At 45.4% G+C, this 23,981-nt stretch overlaps 1 protein-coding gene across 3 annotated transcripts; it reads left to right on the forward strand.

Moving 5' to 3' along the window:
* Positions 1-812: 812 nt before the first annotated feature.
* Positions 813-23,667, forward strand: kank2 (KN motif and ankyrin repeat domains 2). Of its 3 annotated transcripts, none has more exons than XM_083977882.1 (13): positions 813-873; positions 8,618-8,709; positions 11,749-11,831; positions 12,165-13,607; positions 14,320-14,529; positions 14,950-15,055; positions 15,314-16,012; positions 17,017-17,104; positions 18,182-18,401; positions 18,964-19,106; positions 20,203-20,403; positions 20,491-20,589; positions 22,070-23,667. In XM_083977882.1, the coding sequence occupies exons 3-13, from the start codon at positions 11,795-11,797 to the stop codon at positions 22,124-22,126; spliced, it is 3,303 nt and encodes a 1,100-aa protein (XP_083834008.1). In that variant the 5' UTR covers positions 813-873; positions 8,618-8,709; positions 11,749-11,794; the 3' UTR covers positions 22,127-23,667. The 3 variants fall into 3 exon arrangements, with proteins under 3 accessions (XP_083834008.1, XP_083834009.1, XP_083834010.1); XM_083977883.1 differs by having other exon boundaries at positions 12,165-13,562; XM_083977884.1 differs by having other exon boundaries at positions 12,165-13,547.
* The last annotated feature ends 314 nt before the right edge of the window (positions 23,668-23,981 follow it).

The raw sequence follows: 23,981 nt of genomic DNA on the forward strand, positions 1-23,981 counted from the left end.
CAGTTTCTCTGGTTTTACTATTTAAAGGTATGTGTTTGACTAAAATTCACTTAAATTTTTTTTGATTTAGAGCTTCTATTGGCTGAAAATGACTAAACTTGTCTAAATAACAAAAAATATCAAGTCTTTTCAGACCTTGAATAATAATAATGCAAAGAAAACATGTTCATATTTATTCCAAAACAACACAGCAAGAATATTTTAACTCGGGAAGACTTTATAAATCGGATAATGTCAATGTTTAATCCCAGTAGTGGTTTTCATAATCTTCCTATAAAATCTGATCAAATCAAATCAAAAATCAAATGAACTTTATTTGTCCCACAAAGGGAAATTTGTCTTGGGAAAGTGGCGTAACAGCTGCCTTGTACATGCAATACATAGCCTACACAATACATACACTAAAACAGTAACAAAGGCAAACATATCTAAGAAAATAGAAAGAAGGAAAGTGCAGGGTTCAATAAATAGTTTAAAATACTTATAATACAAAAATAAAAACATAGGCTACTAAACACTAAAAGAAAAAGCAAGGGATGTTGGTATAAGCCAGCAGTGGTTGTGGTTCAGTGTCTCATGAAGTAGAATAACTTGTGTTTGTGTTGGTATTTAAAAAAGAAAAGAATGACTGTCATACATGTAGAGATGCTTTTAAGAAACATTTGTGAAAGTGGTCTCTTATGTTTTTTTCCAGAGTGTGTCTGTCTGAGTCCTGCTCCTTGGCCTCGTGGCCGCTGGCCCTTTAAGAGGAGCGGGGCGCGAGGGAGGGGGGGCGCGCGGAGCATCTTGGCTGCGGTGTTTTTGTGTGTGTGTGTCAGTGAGCGCTCCTGGGCCGAGGCAGGCGGCTGAAAGGATTTCCATACAGAGGGGCAGGTAAGAAGACCAGCAGTCAGCAGCGGGAAAAAAAAATTAAAACATAACAAACACAAACTTGCAATAGCGGTGTTAGGACTCGGTGCTAAAACTGCGTGTTTTGTTTTTTTTTATTTTAAAGCGCTTCTTCTCACGAGGCGCCTTCTTCTGAACGTATACGCGACTTCTTTTGTGAAGCGTCGGTCCTGCCCAGTCCTCCGGTCCTCTAACGGCGAACTAACGGCGCCTTTATCCCCCTCAACCCGCTGTCTCCCCCCTCCTCTCCCTCCTCTCCTTGCATGGTCCGACTATAATATCTCTCCGGTAATGACTCGGTTGTGTGTGTATGTGTGTGTGTGTTGTAGTTTGGGAGGAATGTGCAGCTCAGTCTCGCCGTGTCTTTTTGTTCAGAGCATCACCGGAGGCTCGGTGAGGCTGCACGGCGGAGAGGAGAGGAGCGCCCGTCACCCCCCCCACCCTCTCCCCCCTCAAAATAAACCTTTTATTATCATCATTATTATGTTAAATCCGTCGCAACAGCAGATCTAGGCTATTTATCACATTTAAGTATACTAACTAGCCTGCTACTAATTATTTCCACTGGGTTTAATTCTCATTGTGTCGTTAATTATCCGTGCACGCTTTGCTCTGCTCTGCACACACACACACACACATACACAGTCTCCCTGTAAAATTCCCACCACCAGCATCCAGTTATTTCCATTAGTTGTGATTCAGAGAGTTTCAGTGTCGCGCCCTGTGCTGTTCACGTAGCTGCTGCTCTTAAATCTTATCCCACACCTCGTTTCTCAACCCACAGCAGCGACACATTAATGCGTTTGTTTTCTCTTTGCCCTTCATTATGAAACTTTTCCTCGCGCCTCGCACATGATCTGTCGCAACAAACCGACTTTTTTTTAAATTTATTTAGTTGGAATAAAAACACACACACACACACACACACATAGATATACACAGAAAGAAAGAAAAGCAGAGTGCAGCTCAGTGCGGGCTCAGGGGAGAGGGTGGGTCTCTGTGCATTCTGCAAGTTTTTTCATTAGTTCCAGATGTTCATCAGTTTCTCGTCGCTGCTTCTCGGTTTCTCACGTTTTTTGCTCATCATCATCACCATCATCATGTCAATCTCCTCCTCCTCCTCCTCCTCTTTGCCGCCCGCAGCAGCCGCACACAGGTCACGGGCGGTATCACCGGGAGATGGATGAGGTCTGATCGGAGCTGTGTGTGTCAGCAGGGCAAGAGGTAAACAGGAAGGTTGAGACAGGAGGACTGAGTCACATCTGGGTCTGGGTGGGCCTGCAATGCATGTGCAACTTTTGCTTTTCTTTTCAAACATCCTGAGTATAGGATTTCAACAAGCATTAAAAAAAAGGAAGAAAAAGAAAGAAGTTTTACCTTAAATAATCCCATTGGTTGTTTAATAGCCTAATAACCGAGTTTTAGTGTGACGGGATGTCTTGTGACGTGTGACGCGGCAGACTGTCAGTGAACACATCAGATGTTGTTGTGATGAAGGACATGCAGAACTTGGCAGGATGAGGGGGTGGTGTGTGTGTGTGTGTGTGTGTGTGTAGTGTGTAGTCATCATCGGCCTGTTACACTGTCTGCATCATACAGTACAATACACACCACTGTCCTGCTGCTGCTGCTGTTGTTGTGTAATGGGGCTGCTGAGTTGAGAGTTGAGTTGACCATGTTGAATCACCTAGTGGCAGCTGCACCATCCGTCCTGGGACTCTGGGCTCTGCTGTGTCCTGTCATTCATACTCTACTGCTTGGTTGGTGCTTGTCCTCATGTTACAGTAGAGTTGCATCAGAGCCTCAGTCTCAACAATTAACATCAGGGTCGGATATGTTGCAGACTTGTCGCTAAGTGGACCTAATGACCTGCCAGCTGTGTATTTCCTTATGGTTTTGAGATCTAGTGTAATAACGGTGTAATCTGACCCTTCCTCTCCTTGCTCGGGGACCCCCTGGATTCCCATCAGAGGCCCCTGGGAGCCCCCCACCACCACCACCACTACCACCACCCTCCTAAGGCTGCACGTTTAGGAGATCCTGGTCAGGTTTCTGTACAGATGGAGTTTCCTTCGGTATTTCAGGATTTTTTTTTTTTTTTTGCTGTCTGAGCTGGAATGTGATTGTCTCATTGCAGCATTTAGACGCAGGGGAGCTGTGCAGGAATGCGGAGGGTTATAAACCCCATTTGCACACTGGGCCACACGCCGGGCATTTAAATGGTTTAGCGAGGCTAATGAAATTACACCCTGAACCTGCATGAGACTGTCTGTCACTGTCCGCTGAGCTCTGTTTGCTGCTTGGACACTTTTAGAGCATGATGAATTATCTGTTCTTTATACTTAATCTCTTTAGATGAGGTTAGTGTAACTTACTAGGGTCAGTGATGTCGCTTAAGGGCTTTTTCAATACACACACACACAGTCAAGTTGTGTTTACTTTGTATTGTGTGTTAAAAATAAGTGGAAAACTGAAATGAGTTGTTATTTTACACCTAAATCAGACAATAAACTCACTTTTCCACTTCATTTGAAGACTTAAGGTTCTACTGAAAGAGTTGGATTAGTTTATAAAGTATGGATAAACAGTGTTATCACAGTAATTGGTCGGGACAGTGAAGGGGTTAATGCTCCTACTTAACTGTATTGACTGTTTTCAGTGAACATATGGTCTAATCTGGCTTTTGAGGTACTGGAGATGGTAATTCCTTATCTGCCTGAATAATCTGACTTGATCTGCTTTAATAAATGAATCACTTTGGAAAAAGCACAGCGGACTGTGGTGTCCAGCAGAGTCGTGTCAGTGCTGTGTGTGCAGTTTTTTTTTTACATCCACGGGCTCTCTGTGTAAGAAAAAGAAGAAGTCTGTGAAGGTTCTCAGTCATCCAGGTCATCTTATTCTTGTGGAGTTGTAGTAAAAAAGCAACTGAAAGAAGAGAAGAGGAGAAGTCCAGTTGCTTTTTTTTACTACAACTCCACAAGAAAAAGAAGGAAAAAAAGAAAAAGCGTTTCTTGAGGAAGTCATTGATAAGATCCCTGTGAGGGAGCCACTTAAGTCGATCACCGCCTCAGTCAGATGACTTCCTCTGCTGCTGTGCTGTGCCCTCCGCCCGGCACCACAGCAGCACACGCTGACCTGAGCCTTTAACCCCCGAACTCCCGGTGCTCTGGGCCGTCCGACCGCAGTCTGGACTTTGTCTTCCTCCCCTGCAGACCCCCATATCTTCCTCCCCTCTCTGCTCGGCATCACTCTTAATCCCCACCTCCACAACTTGCACAGGAATTTTCTCCCAAATCCCTTTTTCTTTTTTTTCCTTCTTCTTTTTCTCCCTTAGTCTCTTTTTTCCGGTGCCGCTCCTTGCCGGCGCTCAGTCCCACCCTTGCTCAGTTTCCTGTTGGAGGTCAGCACAATGACCAATGGCAGACTGGCGGGTGTTTACTCTGCTCCTGTTCCAGGGGTAATGTGAGCTCCGCGGCCCCTCCCTTTGGCCGTACTCTCGCTGCAGCCAGACTGTTCCAGCCCAGTGCCGTCTGCTGCTGCTGCTGCTGCTGCTGCTGCTCCACACCACCGCTCCTTAATGTCAAAAACAGGGATTTTGGCTAAAGGGCAGCCAGGCCAGGGGGACCACTGGGTAATGATTTCACTGTCCGGAGTTAAAAGGCCCAAAGTGACCCAAAAGAAAAAAGAAAAAAAAACCACATGTAGACGAGGAGCAACACAAGCCTCACACTGTATTTCCATGCTGATATGAGATCATCTGGCCCCCGTCACGCTCGATGAAGGCCCCATCTTGTCAGGCGATGACGTCTACACCCTTCAGCCTGTTCAAGCTCAGTGACAAATGGCTGTTGTGTCGTTAACTTTCTGTAGCTCTTCAGGAGGGAAATTAGTTTTTGATTTTTTTTTTTTTTATTATTATTACTGATTTATTATTCATTCAGGACCAGTTGGTTGAATGAAGCCATCTGTGCTGCAGAGTGAGGAGGAGGAGGAGGAGGAGGAGGAGGAGGACAAAGACGCCTCAGTAGATACATCAACAACCGTGTCTCCTCTTGTGATCTTCATGTAACATTTAAAGCTCTGCAGCAGGTCTCTGTTGAGGTCTTTGCGGTCTGAAAAAAGCCAAAAACTCTGAACAACAGTCAGCTTTATATAGTCGGAGAAAGTGCAGCTTCTCATAGGGATTCTCTATTGTGGCTCTATTTTTAGGGGGAGGAATGCACAAATGATGGTAATCTTCTAGGCGGAGCCATTTAAAGATTATGAGGAAAGGTCCTTTGAAAACTTTATTTACCCATTGTGAGCACAAGTGGCCGCGGCTCTGTGGGATCGCTCTCTCTTTCTCTCTTTCTCTCTCTTGCGCTGCGTTAACGGGACCAGACTACGCTCTGGTGTCAGCTGCAGGGATTTGTGTTGGTGGTGATTCATACTGGTGGAGCTCAAAAGCTTGAGAACGAGTCATGGTCTCCTCATTCGAGAAGTTTCCATCTAAAACAGTCAGCAGCAACAACAGCTTCTCCCCCTCTTACCCCCGTCCCCCTCTGCTGCAGTTTTGCCTTTTCTCTCCCCACATTCCCACTCTTTCTCTCCCTCCCTCCTTCACACATACTGTACTGCTCTCCTCTGCTTTCTCCCTCTCTTATTTTTTCCCTCTCTCTTTCTCATTTACGCTCTCCCTCTCCTTGTTACTCTCTCTCCTGGGCTGGGAGGAAGTGACTGAGTTGTTTCTGGATCCTCTGGGAATAGAGGAGATGGAGCTCCCTTTCCTGTAACCCTTTCTTCATGCAGCTTCAGACTGTTGGCCGTGCCGTCACATCATCATCATCCCTGGCTGTTTTTCCAGGCAACCGTTACCTACCTAGCCTCGGCTTGATGTGATGTGATGTGATGTGATGTGTGTAATACTGGGCTGTTGCTTAATCGTATCATCATCACGCTGTCAGACTTATCATCCCGAAGACAGATGGGCGAATTAAAAACAGCCAAATCATCCAGCTTTCATATCAGCGATGCCCTTACTATACCTGAGGAGGGCAATTTTTTTTTAAAGCGGCTGCTGCTGTGTTTGTTTGTAGATCTGTGGGAGTCTGAAAGTTTGAGACAGTGTTGGCGTGTGAGGGGTGTGTGTATATGTGTGTGTGTGTGTGTGTGTGTGTTTTCTCATCTGTGCTGTGTGGGAGTCAATGGGAGTTCAAGTTGTCTCCTGTAATGTTTGGTATTTGTCTTACACATGTATTTGCCATCTGCACTGTAAAAACTAAAGAGGCCACAGTCTTTAATCCTTTCCTCATCTTTTGCATTTGATATACAAGTTCAGTAATCAGACAGCGGTGTGTGTGTGTGTGTTTCCTGACTGTGTCTGTGTTTTGTTCTCTATCTTACATAATTAGTAGCACAAACTGCGAGTGGTTTATGAGCCTCCGGCACTTGTAGATCCAGACATCAATCACGTCGTCCTGCTCCTTGTATTTCCAGCCTCTTGTCAGTGTGTGGGTCCGTAACACCACTTCATCAACTGTTTGTTTGTTTTGAGGCAAATTTCCTCGCCGCACACTCACACACACACTCACACACACACTGTTTTCCTGTGTCTCTGCCTCTCGGAGATGCCCCTCCTCGCTTTATATTAGAACCAGCTGTGGAACCAGAGGCTGAATGAATGGCTCTTTGTGATTTTGGCTGTCGTTCCAGTCTAAAAGGTCTGTTTCTCCTCCCCACCTCCTCCTCCACCTCCTCTTCCTCCACCCCTCTGCGCTATTGGCATGACAACAATATGAAACAATGGGCCCACGAACAACAGCGCGTCTTGTTATGATATTATGCAAAGGTCACCTATCAGTGTTTTTTAGGGGGGCTGCAGGAGGCTCAGACAAAATGTCGTCCACATGCAGCAGCAGCAGTAATAGTTGAGGCGTGAGAACGAGCAGACACAGTCACGCAGCTGATGTGGTGGCGGACACGCAGAAGTTACAGCAGCCAGTGGTGGAAAGTAACAGAGTAAATTTACTTGAGTACTTTACTTAAGTACATATCCAGAGGATTTTGTACTTTACTTGAGTATTAGATTTCTTTGGTACTTATTACTCTTACTTGAATACATTTCCAAGACAAATATTTTTACTTTTACTCGAGTTAATTTCTAGGAAGGCTGAAAAGTACTCGTTACTTTCAGGTCTGCTCTTTTTTTTTCTAAAATACTATTGGACACAAGCTGTGTTTGTCAAAGAAGGAAACCCTAACCCCTAAAAGCAAACACATCAGCGCAGGTGGATTCAAAGAGTAAATTCTCAGAAACAAGAGTTAAAAGGTCCTTAAATTCATTTAGAAAAAATTATAGTAATTCATTGATGTGAAAAATAAGAAATGTACTCTTACTTTTACTTAAAGTAAATTTAAAAGCATGTACTTTTGGATACTTAAAGCAGAAGTAAGCGATCCGGTCGTTTTGGCTAATGCTGCGTTCCAGGCAGGCTTTTGAAACCATAAATTACAGCTTCAAGTCACAACTTACGACTTTGTAGCGTTCCAGGCAACCCACTCGTGTTTTTCCGACCTGTTTTACCGGTGAAAGTCACTATAACGGCCACTCGTAACTTCCGACCCGTGAAGTCGTACCAGATTGAACTGGTACAACTTCACAGGTCGGAAAAACACGAGTTACGGGCTGCCTTGAACGCACCATAACAGTCCTCGTCCCTACGTCACCACATTCACGGCGTCCCTTGGCTGCACACACAGCCCTGCATGCCGTTCTCTCTCCTCATTGGATAAAAACTGTAGGATACGAGAAAAGTTTTCTCCTCGGCTCAGAGCAGAGTGACTGACAGACCCGTGTTTCAGACCAAACACTCTATGTAAGTGATTGCTGTCGGAAGATATAACTATTTAAGACTTATATTAACACAAATATATCACTTACTTCTGCTTTAAGTACCTTTAAAAGCAAGTACTTTTTTTACTCTTACTTGAGTAACATGTCGACTGAACTACTCTTACTCAAGTACTGGGGTCGAGTACTCTGTCCATCTCTGACAGCAGCCAAAGCTTCAAGTCTTTAAAGGTGATCGCTGGTCCCACCATCCAAAACAAAACTGGAGGGTGTGTGTGTGTCTGTGTGTGTGTGTGTGCAAGAGCCACTGGATCAGGGAGTGTTATTAGTCAGAGAGGCAAGAAAACAGAAAACGTTGCCCAATCACATGGCAGGGAGGCTCCCGTCCCGGCCTTGAATTGATTAGAGAGGCTTGAACTGGAGCAGGGAATGAGGTGAAGGGAGACAGAGAGGAAGAAGAGTAGGGTGGAGGGTGGGGGGTGGGGGGGGTTGTTTCTAGAAAGCTTGGAGAGGAGTAGAGTTGCTGTGTGCATGGATCATCCAGGCTGCACCACAAGCAGGTCAGAGAGTGATTGGCATCTCATGGGGGTGCGTTGTTCACATCCGACTTGTCCGTCAAAACCACTGGAATGTTTGGGAATGTTTTCTCTGGCGGTGCAACCTGGTGTTTATAGTCTTGCGGGAGCCGCTCTTTTGTAACCTGTCATAAGTCTGTTTTTATCTTTGTGTCAACACAGCTACACACCTTCTAATGGGAGATTTACCAACGTCCCCCTGATGACTAACTTGTCGAGATATTTCCTTTTTGTTTCCGTGCGGTTTCACATTTTTTTTGTTACAAACAGAATCAGCGACGGCCAAAAGTTCACGTTTTCTTTTTCTTCTTGTCCCCCTCCACAGGTGCTGAGTGTGAGAGTGCAAGAAAAGGAAGGGAGAGGGAGAGCGAGGAGCCTGGGGAGGAGAGATCCCGTCCTTGCAGCGCAAAGCAGCTGGTATGAAGTGGAAAATAAATCCCCCTTTTCCTAATTCACAAACCATTCCCAAGCTGGAGCAGAATAGCAATCAGCAGCGGCTGAGAGAGTCCGTTTAGGCAGCGGAAAAATCCATAAAGATCGTCTCTGGGTGGTGGGAAGAATGGTATTTCTGACTTTGCAATACTGAGGTTTTAATCCTTTGTAATGGCAATAATAATAAGATGACTCCATGAATGAAAGAAACGGGTTTGAGAAACGTGGGAGAGCTGATCTCGAGACGAGGCCTGGCATTTTGAATTCGCTCCTCGGGGTGGTCTCAGCCCTCAGATACAGCGAAGACACAGGAATCTATACACACGCTGTAAATCAAACCCAATTTCTAATCCTCCAGATACGAGCGTGCAAAACTGTGTGTGTGTGTAGCTGTGAATAAATGGACCTAAACCCTCCTTGTGTGTACAAACACCAGCTTCTGTTCAGTTGTAGCAAGGGGCGGGGGTTGTATAATGCACTTATTCTCGTGACATCTTACAGGACAGACGTGTAATTTGTGCTGGATGACCTGCATCGTGCCCCCCCACCTCCCCCCCTCCCTCAGGGTTGTCCTAATCTTAATAGCAGGGGGAATGGAGGGAGTCGACGAGGCGATGTTAACTTCCTTTAGTGTGGTATGCAGCTGTATGGGGAGGAGGATGGGAGTGGGGGGTTGGAGGGGGCAAAATGGGGGCAAGGAGGCATTTGTCCTGGATGAAGCCGGCCAGGGAGAGAGAGAGAGTGGTTATGAAGAATGGTTGGTGTGGCGCTGCTGGGGCAGGGCGCACACTGGTTTCTGTTCACATGTCATCTCAAAGGAACTCTGTTTGGGAGCTGAGAGAGAGAGAAGGAGAGAGGGAGGAAGGTCAGCCGCTACACACACACACACATATACATACACATATACACACACATGCACACACTCAGGGGGGAATACATTGCTAACACATCTGAAACACCCAATGAGCCAGGGTTGGAGAAGCAGATGTGGAGGCCCGGTGGCGTGGGCGTTTAGAGAGGAGGAGGAGGGGGAGGAATGGCACCCGGAGAAGCAATAAGGAAGCAAAGAATAATGTGAGAGCGAGGATTGAATGTGAATGTGAATGTGAAGGAGCAGAAAAGTGCATTTTGTGGAGTGCAGCGAGCGGCAGAGTGGACCATGTCGTCTGTCATGTCTCCTCTGCTGCTTGTTTAACCGCAGACTCTAATTATATCTCATCAACTGTCCCCTGTCATCGCTGTCCTCCACCCTGCTGTACTCCAGCCACCCTCCTCCACCCTCCTCCTCCTGTACGTCCTGCTCGCACTTTCTCACACATGCAGTCATGCCCACTCTGTGCAGTGTACAGCGTGCAGCACATAATCAATCTAACACTTTCATTCCTTACTTGAGATAAACAAGTCTCTCACGCTGCGTTAGGAAGGGAAGGGAAGGGCACGCAGCCAGAGCCAAGCCCGTCTCTGCTGCTGTAAATTCTTCTTCAATGTTTCATGAAATTATTCCACATTACTGAAAACATTTTTCTTTTTTAAATCTGCGATGAAAAGGCACTTTTGTTATCTTATATTTATTGGATCCATCAGGGCTGCAGCAGCACGCCTTATGGTCTTTTTTCTTTTTTCTTCCGGAAGTCTCTGGGGTTTAACACTGTAATATAAGACCGCCTTAAAATGTACATCTGATAAATTCTTTATATGTGAGCTGAAATACATTTGGCTCAGTGTTGTGGCTCTATCGTTGCAATGTGGGTGGGTCAGTATGCGCGCACACACACAGTGTTTGACACTGTGTGACACTGTGGGTGTGTGTGGCCGACTTGGTATGAGAGGGTGATGAAGGGACACTGATAAGGGAAATCACACAGAGACATTAAAGTGACTGCAGGACTTCAGAAATACCAAGTCAATTTAGTCAGTGTTTCCAAGTGTCCTACTTTTCACAAACGAGCAAGCACCAGAGTCACAAGATAGCGAGAGAGAGAGAGAGAGAGAGAGAGAGAGAGGGAGAGATGGAGAGAAAGAGAGAGAGTAGACTGAAGAAAGAGTAGACCAGGGTTAAACTGTCTGAAGTGAACTGAGTCTTTCCTCAAACAACAAAGTGGAGGTTTGGAGTTCAAACTTTTGATCTCAGTAATATAACGATGTTCAACTGGCTAAATCTGTGCATGGCTTAAACATTACATCCCCGGTTCCCACAAAGTGATGACCTAGAAAGTTAATCTTTTCCAAGCAGACACAAACTCAGAGGCTCGGGCCGTTGGTTGTGGACTACTCCACAAATGCTGCTCTCTCTGTCTGTGGGAGGAAAAGGCACAATCTTTTGTTTATAAAGAGCGGAGATGCATTACCTCTGGTATGAAAAACGCATTGAAATTCACTGTGCTCCCTGTGTGGAAAGTAATGAGCAAGTGAAGGGAGAGAGAGAGAGAGACGGAGAAAACCTCCTGATCGTCAGCTGACGTGGAGAGTGGGAGAAAAACAGCAGAAAAGGCATAAAGAGGGAACAAATAGAGAAGGCAGAAGAGGGGGATGGAGAAAGAGGAGAGAGTGTCTGTAAACCCTAATTTGAGAAGCGAAGGTTAGCGTGCACAGATGATTCCTAATAAGGTTGTAACTGGCAGACTCCAACCTCTGTCCTGGACTTAGCTGCCAGGAAACTTTCCCCCTGTAACTCCTCTTCTCCGAGCGCTATGAACAGAAACAAACACACAATCGACTGTGACCCGCTACGCTCTCCGAAAAATGGACGGATAAATTTAGATGCAAGGGGAGGCACAAGGGTGACGTCGCGAAAGAAACAGTGAAACTATTTCTGACCCTGACACGAAAAGATAAACAATACGGCATTGATTTTGTGGCTGCAGTACAAACCATATATCGGTTTGGTGTCGGTATAGACACTAACCCTGTCAGGTTTCTGTTTAAAATCATAAATTATTAACCTTTTACTTGTTTGTTTATGATATACTGAATTATTCATCATGCACTCGTTTGTTTTGTCTACCTGTGTTTGTGTCTCTACAGGTGAGAGTTGGTGGGTGACTGTTTGAAAACCAGCCACAGGCTCATTATGGCTCAGGTGCTGCACATGGACCCCGGCTTCCCAGGTGCAGCTGCTGTTTATTTACACCAATAACACTCAATATAATAATAATAATAATAATAATAATAATGAAGGTATTTTAGAATAATTAGTTGTTTTTGTGAGGACTGAAACTGTCAGATACTCGTAAGTAACGTAACAGCGGTGATATCCCGGCACTTAGAGGGTCAGGTTATAAAGTGGACTGCTCTGTCCCACTTTGAGCCTCATTTAGTGATTGTTTCAGAGCACGTACGTAAATACACAGTCACCCAGAGTCGGTGCTATTTTCTAAAGTCTGAGCCCAAGATTAGACGCAGATTTCCGTTTGTTTAAAGTTGATTTCCTTCCCCCTCAGGGAAACTCAACCCGCCTGCTCCCCCTTCCCTGCACGGCAAAGAACAGGAGGCGCCCTACTCAGTGGAGACCCCCTACGGCTACCGTCTGGACCTCGACTTCCTCAAATATGTAAACGACATAGAGAAGGGAAACACTATTAAGAAGGTGCCGATACAACGCCGACCGCGCTACGGCTCCCTGCCCCGCGGTTATGGCTACGCCGGCTCCTGGTGGACGTCCACGGAGTCTCTGTGCTCCAACACCAGCATGGACAGCCGGCACTCGTCCTTCTCCTACTGCGCTCCGGGCTACCACACGTCACAGCGGCCCAACTTCAGCACGGCGCGGGTGGAGAAGACGCTGCTGGACGCGCGCAGGAAGCTGGAAGAGGAGAAAGAGGGGCGCAGATTCTCCAACCTGGGCAGCATGCACAGCAGCGTGGCCGGCTCCAACACCTCCATCAGCAGCGCACACAGCTACAACAGGGCCCACGGCGGAGGAGGGTCCTTCACCCCCATGAGCTCCGGCCTTTCCACCCCGGTGACGCCGACCCCGGCCCACCTGCAGCACGTCAGGGAGCAGATGGCCGCGGCGCTCAGGAAGATAAAGGAGCTGGAGGAGCAGGTGAAGACCATCCCTGTGCTGCAGGTGAAGATCTCCGTGCTGCAGGAGGAGAAACGGCAGCTCAGCGTCCAGCTGAAGAGCCAAAAGTTCCTCGGCCACAGTCTGGGTTTCAGCCGAGGTCGTCCCCGCGGGGAGCTCTACATCGACATCCCCGAAGAGGAGCTGAGCGCCGGAGCCAAGAGCAGCAACAAGTCACCGGGTCCGCTGTCTCCCACCACCCCCGAGGGCAATAAACAAGACTCGGGCTGTGAGATTGAGGACACGGTGATCGTGGGTGGAGCTCGGCCGGACGCTAAGCGGGAGGTGCGCACCATCGGCGTGGGGCCAGAGGACTCGAGGGGCAGCCGTCAGGTGGGAGTCGGGGTCCGGGAGGAGGATCTGGGGCTGGTGCCGGAGACACAGGCGCTCAAGAACCAAGTGGGTCAGCTGGAGGGGAAGCTACAGAGGACAATGCAGGAGCTGCAGGCCGCGCAGCAGCAGCAGCAGCAGCAGCAGGCCACCGCCGTCCAGAACGCTCCTCAGCCGGTGCATCCGGTCATGGCCACCAGCATGGGCTGGCAGGAGCCGCAGGGCTGCAGCCTGCACACTCTGGTCAGCTTCACGCAGCAGCCGCAGCAGAGGGAGCAGAGGACTGTGGGGATCCAGGTGTACACGTCGGAGCAGCCCACCGTGGTGGAGGTGGGCACGCTGCTCCGAGCAGAGACCTGCAGCTCCCCCTCCCTTCAGCCGGGCGGCGCAGCGGCATTGGAGGGGCAACAACACAGACGACAAGCTGAAGGTCGGGATTCGTCCGGTAGAGACGCTGGTTTATCACCTTTACCTGAACAGTCTGATGCAGGTCAATGCACCAGGACTCTGTGTGAAGAATATCATGCTCAGTTGTTATTGATTTTCACTTCAGCCTTTAAAATATACCACTTAAAGAGGAACTAAGCAGGATTTCTCCCGTGGCTATGCTACATTTTTACCTTAATTAATCAGCTCCGGAGTAATTGTGATAGTTAAATACATGACTTGTGACTTGTACAAGTGAGAACGGAGGCTCTCTGTCTTCCACCTGGCGTCTCACGGCTGAAAACCAACCTTGCAACATCAGTGTAGTACCTGGTCGCCGCCCCGGTGTCCCAGCTCTCGTCTCTGCACACCGCGACATAAACGCGCTCCGTAACCCGTAATCTTTTGTTCATGACGGTTAAGACTTCACAAACACACACGTCATAACATCGTATATGTTATGTAACGTTATCCACCGCTCCATTTATTGATTTTTCGCCAGCTTTGTTGTAAACAGATGCACATGGGCGAGAGGAGCGTAACCAAAACAGCGGAAAGCGAGCGGACTTGCATAGTTCCCCTTTAACTGAATCAGCACCTTTAAAGATTATGTTCTCCAGGTGACTCTTGGTGCATAGGATTGCATGAGACTGCACAGGTGTAACCAATAAACTGAGCAGTAAACTTGTAGTTTAATTTGTTCACTGTCTGCTTCATATCATAATATGTTCAATAAGTGCAGGTTGGAAACTTGAAGTCCTCTCTCCGTCTCTCAGATGCTCTGCTTGAGTTGCCGATTGCCGTCAGCTCCAAGCAGGTACGGGACGTCCTGAGGAGCGAGCTGTCCACCTCGGTACCCGTGGCCAACTCCGCCGTCGTCGTCGGCACGTCCGATAACCACGTTGGTTTGATGCTTTCCAAAGAAGGAGAGACTCAGCTACAGGCAAACACAGAGACCCTCCAGTCACAAGAAGGCCCTAAGACAGGTAACCGTTCAATACACGGTTGTTTATTGACCATATTCATTGAGCGTTTTCACTCTGGGTGGATAAGCTGTACAAACGACGTGACGTCTGATAAACTGCTTTCCTTTCATCGCTTCCCTGTTGATACAGATTTAAGGAAGGCATGGGTTGTTAACATCCGAAGGGAAATCGGGCCATATTTAAAAGTAAAACAACATTTGGGTTAAACTGATTTGAATTTACTGATTTGCATTAGCTGCAACTGCTGACGTTAACGGTAACATTATGTGACAGCGTTGAATTTTCCCACCCCGAGTGATGGCGTAAGCAAAGATGGAGACGCTGTGAATATGGCTTATTGCACCAAAATAAAAACTGACTTGTTTTAATGTAATCATACGACATGACATCTAAGTATGATGACTGTTATCTTTGTACCAGCCTCATCTCCTCAGTCTCTGAGGTCCATCATGAAGCGGAAAGCAGACGGTGAACCAGGCTCTCCCTCCACGAAGAAGAACCTACAGTTCATTGGAGTCAATGGAGGGTAAGTGACCACCCGTCGGTCATTTCCTACCACTGAATGCTCTGGCGCCAGTGTTTGGTCCCAGATGTGCGGTGTGGTGTGAGTTTCTCTGTAGTTGGAAAAAGAAGAGTGTCTGTTGCAGCCAAAAGGTCTGAGTTACAAAGCAGAAATGTGTTTGTGTTCCCTGTTCGTGCACAATGATAAAGCAGGTGTGAGTTTCAAAGAGTTGGAGCTGTTTTGATAATAAATTCTTCTTTTCTTTCTTTTTTTTTTTCGCAGTTATGAATCCACATCATCGGACGACAGCAGCAGCGAGAGTTCAGACGAGGCGAGCGACTCCAGCGAATATCACGAAGCCAGAGAAAAACTGCCTGGACTGGACTCTGCATCGACAGTCCAGCACCAGCAAACATCCCATAACAGCAGCAGCAGCAGCAGCAGCAGCAGCAGCAAGGCTCCTCAGCCCCGAGAAAGCAACAGCGTACCTCAGCAGGCCACTGCCAAACTACCAGCCGTCGTTCCAGAAACACAGCAGCAGAGTCCCAGCCAGTCCGCAGCTGCAGAGAGTCAGACAAGACTGCCAGCAGGCGGCCAACCCCAGTCACCAGCAACAGACACAGCTGTGCAGAAATGTGCCTCGCAGCCACCAGCGTCGGGCGTCGCCTCGACTACGACTCCTCCACATCCAGCGAACAACTCTACCGCCTCGACTGAGACCGTCATCAGCGAGACGTCACACACAGTCACACGGGAGATCGCCTCCAATGCCTCTGAATCCTCCAGGGTCGTCGTAACACCAGCTACGTGTTCTCCCTCGCTGTGTGTCACCAAAACCACGGAGATCATCGCCACCAAGCAGCAGTGCACCACCACCGCCGTCCAATCAGAAACAGCCGTCGTGTCCAGCCAGTCGGAGTCCAAGCCGGAAGCTGAGAGCAACACCAACGACAGCACCGCAGCATCGGCCAAACAAGTCAGGTAAACACACACACACACACCTGAAAACCTGGAAAATGGTTGATTAAAGCAGAAGCGGAATATTTGTGTTAATATAAGTCTTAAATAGTTATATCTTCTGACAGCAATCACTTACATAGAGTGTTTGGTCAGAAACACGGGTCTGTCAGTCACTCTGCTCTGCTGTAAGCGGAGGAGAAAACTTTCCTTGTATCCTACAACCTTTATCCTTTATGAGGAGAGAGAACGGCATAAAGGGGCAGTCCTCTCTGTGTGTGCAGCCAAGGGATGTGTGTGCATGTGGTGACGTAGGGACGAGGGCGGGGACTGCTAACTCCATCGGCTGACAAGAAGTTAGCCAAAACAACCGGATCGCTTACTTCTGCTTTAATTTTCCAGTCATGGAAAACACATGGAAAATGAAGAAAAAAAGTCAAATTTCCAGCAAAAGCTTGAGCTGTCCTGGATAATTATTTATCAGCTACCAGAGCTCTATTTGACTTCTTCAGGCCCTGCTCAGGATTTCTTTTCCAAAGACGTGCCTAGTGATAAAACTAGAGACTTTTAGTTGATGAGTGTTATTGGATATTGGACCGTGAGAGCACAAGGTTTTCTCTCTGCTGAGTGACAGATAGCGGAGCAGCAGTGGGTGTGGTTTTAAAAATAAAAACGTTGTTCTACGATAAATTTGTCATAATTTCTAAGCATGTAAGAGATTATTTCATAGATAATTTAGAGCCATAGACTGCACATCTTCAAATCAGACTTCTGGGGTTGAGAGAGGAATAAACATAGAAAATTCTTTACTAAATAAGGGACAACTTTATTTCTCCAAAGCATGAATGGTATGAGGGATATATTAGTGTTTGGCGTAATAACATGTCTGTCAGACTGTAGCAGCTTGAAAAGTCCTGGAAAATGACTTCAAGAAAAGAGTGGGAACCCTGAGAGTAGTCATTAGTCAACATTGAGCATCACCACTCGTATCTGTGACTGACAGCGTGTTGTCTCCTGCTCTGTCTCAGACTGGAGCTCAGCGACAGCCTGATGTCGGCGCTCTGCGTCCTGCAGAAAGCCCTCGGGGAGCCCAACGCCTTCAGCCAACAAGCAGCGGTAAGAGTTCAATTTAATTCACTTTGTTCAACCAAGATAATCCACTCAGTGTCAGGGCTGCTCTCCAGGAACAAGCAGCGGTGTCCTGTTCAAAAAAAAAGCAATGACGCTGACAAGCTCAAGGATTTATCTTGTTGCTCAGTCAAGAACTGTCAGTCGGGCCAGACTGATACGGGATATTTGGGGCCGACCATGACACCAATACTGAGAGAAAAAACATTTTTGCGATGATCCCTAATTTATGGTTCAAACACTTGTGACAAATTTGAACTGGAGGTTCATCATTTTACTTTTTAACAGTGAATAACTTCTATTATTCAACATGGCCTCAGTGCAGCACTGCAGCAAACAGATGGGAATGTAAATAAATATTACTATGAAATGACAAAAGCCTGTAATGAATGAATGAATTCTCATTTTCCAGGTTAAAGGCATCTCTAGGTAACTGAATCAGGTCAACTGGACTTATCTTTTGTCTTTGAAGACGTTTGGCCTTTATCCAAGTGGCTTGATTTGATGAAGCCACGTGAAACGTCCTCAAAGACAAACGCTAAGTCCAGTTGACCTGATTCAATTGCCTAGCGATACCTGTAATGAGTATTTACACTGTCCTACAGTTGTGAGTTGTGATGAGCAAACCTATAGAGATGAGCGCACCACAGACAACCCAAACTTTATTTTCCCCTCGTGGATTGACTTATGCAAGGACATATTTTTCTAATTTAAACCCAGACAGTTTAAAAATAAGTAAAAAAAAAACAAAAAAAAACCAGACATTTTGCCTGCAAAGTTTGAATCAATCTCTGTCATGCTAATACTGATTGACTTGGTCGGCCCTAATTTTAAGAGGCCTGCTCATCTGTAAATACTTGAATCAGTCAAAAAACAGACTTCAAACTCCAGCAAGTTTAAAGCTTATAGCTACTAGAGGAGCAACACAGAGAACAATACGTGTATCTCGTGCTCAGTCTGTGTGGCTGCGCTCCTACGCTTCCTACGCTTCCTACGTTTCCTCGGTGGCCTAGTGTCCAGTGTGTCCATGCGTCTCTAAAGTGTCCTCATTGTGTCTGGTCTCAGCGGGCGGCCTACACCAGCGTGCTGCAGGAGTGGCTGCGCGTGTCCTGTCACAAAGCTGCGGACACAGCTGTTGTCAAGGCCTACATGGACGCCTTCGCCTCGGTCTCCCCTCAGCTGCTGGAGTTTGTGATCAACATGGCAGACGGCAACGGGAACACAGCGCTCCACTACACCGTCTCCCACTCCAACTTCCCCGTGGTCAAACTGTTGCTGGACACTGGTGAGCTGTGTGTGTGTGTCACATGCTTTGTTTGTTTTGTCAATTTAAATGTAAGTAAGATATGAATTTGCAACATTCATTATTATATCATATCATATCACATTATTGTTATTATTCTATATGTGTGTGTATATATATATATGTTCACATTTAAATTACTGCTATAACCACATTAGTATATTATCATATATTCATTATTTATATTATAACAATATTATTATTATTGTCGTACCTGATCACAAACACATACACACCTATGAAATCTCATTATATCTACACTCTATCACTTGTCTATGTTGTTGTTTATGTTTAATTGTCACGACAGAAACTCAAAAGGTACTAATACGGTAATAATTAAGACAATATGTCACCTTGAAAAACAATGAACAAATCTGCACTCATTAAAACTGAAATATTTTATCTCAGATTGATTTGTTAAATTATTTTACTTGATATTTCTACTTCTACTGTGCCATGTCTTCGTTGGTCACCCTGAGTGTCGGTGCCTCCCTGTCGTTGTCTCTCCTCCCGTCACACTGACCCCGTCTCATCCACCTGACAGGCCTGTGCAACGCTGACAAACAGAACAAGGCGGGATACACGGCCATCATGCTGACGGCTCTGGCTGCTTTCCACTCCGACACTGACCTTCAGACCGTCCTGCAGCTGCTGCGCACAGGGGACGTCAACGCTAAGGCCAGCCAGGTGCGCCCTCTACTGGTCACTAGGTGTCACTGCAGCTCCAAAACACATGTCGGAGCTGAACTGGTGTTTACAATGTGCTGTTGTAACATCTCTGCTGCTCACTACTGCTTTGTTATGCTGATGATTTAATAAATGATAACTGTAGCAGGGTTTCCACTACATGTAATTGATCGTGGCGCACTGCCACAGCAAAATAAAAGCAGCCACACCTTCAGAATGATGATTTTTTTTTTTTAGATGTTAAAATAATGTAAAGCAGGGTTTCCACTACCAGTTACTATTAAAAAAGCCAAAGACTAGGAGTGCTGCCTGGAACTATGAGTTTCTTTTTTTTAAGATGGTGCTCTTTGGTGAAGGGCTGGGTCAGTAGAGTGTCAGACTACACTTCCTGACGAACGCTCTCAGCCGAAACGCATCGAAGCGTCCCTTTTTTAACTATGTTTGGCCCTTATTACAATGAAGGCATTTTACATTTTTGATACAAGATGAGTGCCTTAGCCTTTTCTCTTTCAATCAATCAATCAATCAATCAATCAATCAATCAATCAATTTGTTTATTTCGGGCATGTCAATTTAAATCATCATCATCACACTTCATCTTAGTTCAATAATACAATACACATGGCCGAAAGGGAAAGCGGGAGAAGCAAAAGCTTATCTAGTCCCGCCCCCATTACCCACAGAATAAAAATCTTTTATTATATATATATATATATATATATATATATATATATATAAAAAATCTTTTCTCCTTTTTTTTCCCCCCTTTTTTTCTTTTGCATTTCAATATAACATTCTTTTACTTATGACATTTTGACATAATATGTTACGGCATTAGTAGTATATAGATCATATCATAGTCTTTTCTTTTTTTTTTTTTTTTTTTTTACATTTTGGGTCGTCATATCACGGCGGCTACAGCCACGTCGTCTCGCTCCCTTTTTTCTCTCCTCTGCTCAGCTCCAAACTCGCCTCGTTAACGGACCACAGTGTGGGTTTTCCACACAGCAGTCAGTGAACTCAGGTCGCTGCCACTACTTCAAAAAATCCTAGCAGAAACATGAGGTTAAAATGTTGCATTGTGGGTGTTTTGCAGGCCGGTCAGACGGCGTTGATGCTGGCGGTCAGCCACGGCCGAGGGGACATGGTGCGGGCGCTGCTGTCCTGTGGGGCGCAGGTCAACATCCGCGACGATGACGGCTCCACTGCGCTCATGTGCGCCTGCGAACACGGCCATGTGGATATTGTGCGTCAGCTACTGTCTGTGCCGGGCTGCGATGCCACTCTCACCGATAACGTAAGCATAGTCCATCCCCTCTTTTTTTTAAAGTCGTTTCTATTTCCCTCTTTCTTGACAAACTCGTCATGTCGTGTGTTGTTGCAGGACGGCAGCACGGCGCTGTCCATCGCCCTGGATGCCAGCCAGAACGACATCGCTGTGCTTCTGTACGCTCACCTCAACTTTGCAAAGCCTCCTTCCCCTGTGAGTGCTCTCATACACTGCAAACACACACTGACTGTTGTTGTGAGCTACAACAGTCAGTCCCTTTGTGCTTATCCTGGATATGTGACCTTGACTACTCACTAACACAAACCAAACTAATGTGGTTAATTAAACACCTCACCAGGTTTCACAGTGAGATGGTGAGAATTGAAGATAACGCTCTAGGCAGACGCTCAGAAACCATGTGTATACAGAGCTGTGAAGAACCAGGGTGTTCATCTTTTCATGTGTCATAAACAAAATATCATCAAAAAAACAGCATAAAGCTTGAAACCAGGACACTAATGCACCTGAGTCATGAAAGAGGAAGATGTTTTACTACAGATTTGTCCACTTTCAGTCTCCTCAGTACTGCAATGCAGCCATGGCTTATTCTGCTTCTGAGTGAACATTATGGATTATTCCTGTAAATCAAAGTGATCCACACATCATTGAGCTCCCTTTTCCTTTTTTTTGCTGATAGTGGGCCTGTCCCAATACGCACACTTGATCACACTTACACACTTGGGCACTTGGCGTGCGCGTTCATGTTCTTAGTGTCAGTGCGCAAGTGTGTCCCATTTCTCCAACGACCGAAAGTGCAGCGCGCTTGATTTGCACTTTACCCACACTTATGGTAAGACCGCATCCGAGCGGTATTTGGCCAAGTATAAATCCCACAATGCACCACGGTGAAGTCCGCCGTCACCGGCAGCCACAAGTCACGTTCAGGAAATGCGATTGAATTAATCTCAATAAAATGAAATTAACTTTCTATCTCATAATTATGACTTTTTAATGTCATATTTTATATTCATCATGCTCTGTTCATGTTTTTATTTTTTTCGTTTTTCTTGTTTGTTTTATTTACTCACGGAGTTGGGCTTACATGTTTATGATTTGAATCTTGCGCATGGAGACACTTTAGGAGTAGATGAGACTGATCCAGCAGCACTGGTTATTAAAACTGTTGCTGTGCTGTGTGTGTGTGTCTTAGTTGTGCTAGTGTGCGCAATGGCACAGACTGCACTTGTCAAGTGTGTCCCGATTGCTTTTAAATATCCCCCCACACGCTTGGCCACTTAATCCATGCTTGCACACTGTATGTAAATATACGTTCCGCCGGCAAAACGTCACCAAAGTGTGTGCGTAACCAAGCGCACTGAGCCAAGTGTGGAGGAATGGGACAGCCCCAGTGTTTTTAGATCCAACACTAGACGTTTTTTGGGATGTGCGTGCCGTGTCACCCACCTTTTTTCACATTATTCCTGTAGATAATCACAAACTGAAGAAGATGTAAATGAGAGTAGATTGAATGTGTCACAAAATAAAAATGAGCTTTTTGCTATGAAGCAGCAACAAAATCTAGATGAAGAGACACTGACGTGATGAAAACGTCAAAATACACCCACACTCATTAATGACATAAACCTTATCCTCTCTAATACCTATCTCTTTCTTCTTTTTTAACTCTGTCTAGGTTTCACCTAAGTCTCCTCTCTTGGGTTCCTCTCCTCCATCTGGTGAAACAAAATAAACCACAGTCCCTCTGCAGCTGACAGCTGCTCTACAGCCCATCCACCACCACTGCTCCCATTACAGTGTGATGATTTTGTTGTTGTTTTTTCATAGTGTAATTAGGAAATACGTTGAGTTTGTTCGTGCGTATGTGTGTGTGTGTGTTCGTTTTCACCCTCCATAATTTAAGTAGATCATAATAATGTGCGGATTATTAGGTGACAGCTTGCACCATTGTTATCCGTTGCTTTCTGTACACATTTCATCACCATGGTGGTTGAAAACGTGGATTTCTTGTGTGGTACAATCTGAAACAAGCAAACATCTACAGAGGCTGTGTAATCATCAGTCTCACTATAATCCATTTGTCAACACTGTTTTTGTTTTTTTAGTGGCACTTACCAGTCAAAACTGTTCACCATGATTACATTATACAGGTCATTATTATACACTTGTTTTTATTTCATACGGATCTCATTAGCTGCTTTTCATAGAGCAATACTTTGTCATTGTAACATGTACAATAGCTGCTCCACAGTAGCATCATTATGTGTGCGACCATCACAGTCATTTGGAATAACAAAAGCCACCCCCTCTCATGGATAAGTGTCCTTTGCATCAACAAGCTCATTGGTGCTACACAATTATAGAACAGAAAACACCATTTCAACAGTCTATCAATATTTATACACAAGATTTATTTACGGTAGAGTATTTTTGATATAGATTTTTTTTTAAATTCCGACTGAATTCATGATCAACAAGGATCATGATTTTTTTATTTCCCAGGCCATTGTTTACCAATGACACCTTTTTAACCAGAGGACAAAATTTATTTTATGTGTCGACCACGTTTTCCCAAATTAAACCCAAAGATGTGTCTCTCCTGTGAGCTCTGTGGCACTGTATATGGTAGTGATGATGTAACACAAGGCCAGCATCAGTGTGGCAGCAGATCGTCTCTAAAGGCTTCGGTACTGTGGTCTCTTGTATTTTTTTAATAGGCGAAGGCATCGTGGACGGTTGTAAGGAAGGATTAGAGTGTGTCTGTGTTTGTAATTTTTCTGTGCTTCAAAGATTTAACAAGATTGGGTAGAGAAACGACTGAAGGCACCAGTGGAGCCGCCCTCTGCTGTGGCCGCACCGGTGAGATTCGTCAGGGAACCAGAAAGTGACTGATTGCGGTCTTAAAAAAGGAAGTGCCGTGTAAGATATGAATTTCAAAATAATATATGTCGATATAAACTTTTATGCCTAAAATCAAATTTTCCTTGAACAAAAAGTGCACAGGCTATTGATGTCAAAAATTTCTATTACTTTTTACATTTTGTTTCTCAATTTTCATACTCACTTTTAAGCAACTGAATTTTATAAACTTTCAACTTTTTAATTTAAGTATCTATCTTTTTATACATGTAGAATTTTTAAGCTCACATCCACTTAATGTAACCGAACAGCTCTTTAGTTTATGTTTTATGAAGGTTAATCTAAAATCTGAGATTGTGTTTCTGCTCTTCAACTTTGTGCGTTCTTGGAAAAAACAATGAATTAATAATAAATGTGGACCACACTGTTTCTATTGCATTTATTAAGTACTGCTTTATTGTTTGTGTGTAAATTCACTTACATGGCTGATGTGCTACAGAAAAAGAGACCTACTTTTGTATATACTTGTTGAGTTTTTTTTCTTACAGATTGAACGTATTTAAGGTAAGTTGGTATTTAATATTCTGTCACTTGCAGGGCATAATGTAGAAAGTCCACTAGAGGGCGCTCTAAGACAAACACTCACAGTCCTTGCCTCAGTCTCCCTGGTGAAGAACAACACTGAACACTGTTTACTCTTTTGAAGATCCACTCCCTCACAGCTGCAC

The sequence above is a fragment of the Trachurus trachurus genome (genome assembly GCF_905171665.1).
Source record: "Trachurus trachurus genome assembly, chromosome: 8".
In the NCBI taxonomy this organism is placed as follows: domain Eukaryota; kingdom Metazoa; phylum Chordata; class Actinopteri; order Carangiformes; family Carangidae; genus Trachurus; species Trachurus trachurus.

Coding starts and splice junctions, on each gene's coding strand:
- kank2 (XM_083977882.1), top strand. CDS start 11,795: ATGGCTCAGGTGCTGCACATGGACCCCGGCTTCCCAG. Junction 11,832..12,164: donor CATGGACCCCGGCTTCCCAG/GTGCAGCTGCTG, acceptor CTTCCCCCTCAG/GGAAACTCAACCCGCCTGCT. Junction 20,590..22,069: donor TTGCAAAGCCTCCTTCCCCT/GTGAGTGCTCTC, acceptor AACTCTGTCTAG/GTTTCACCTAAGTCTCCTCT.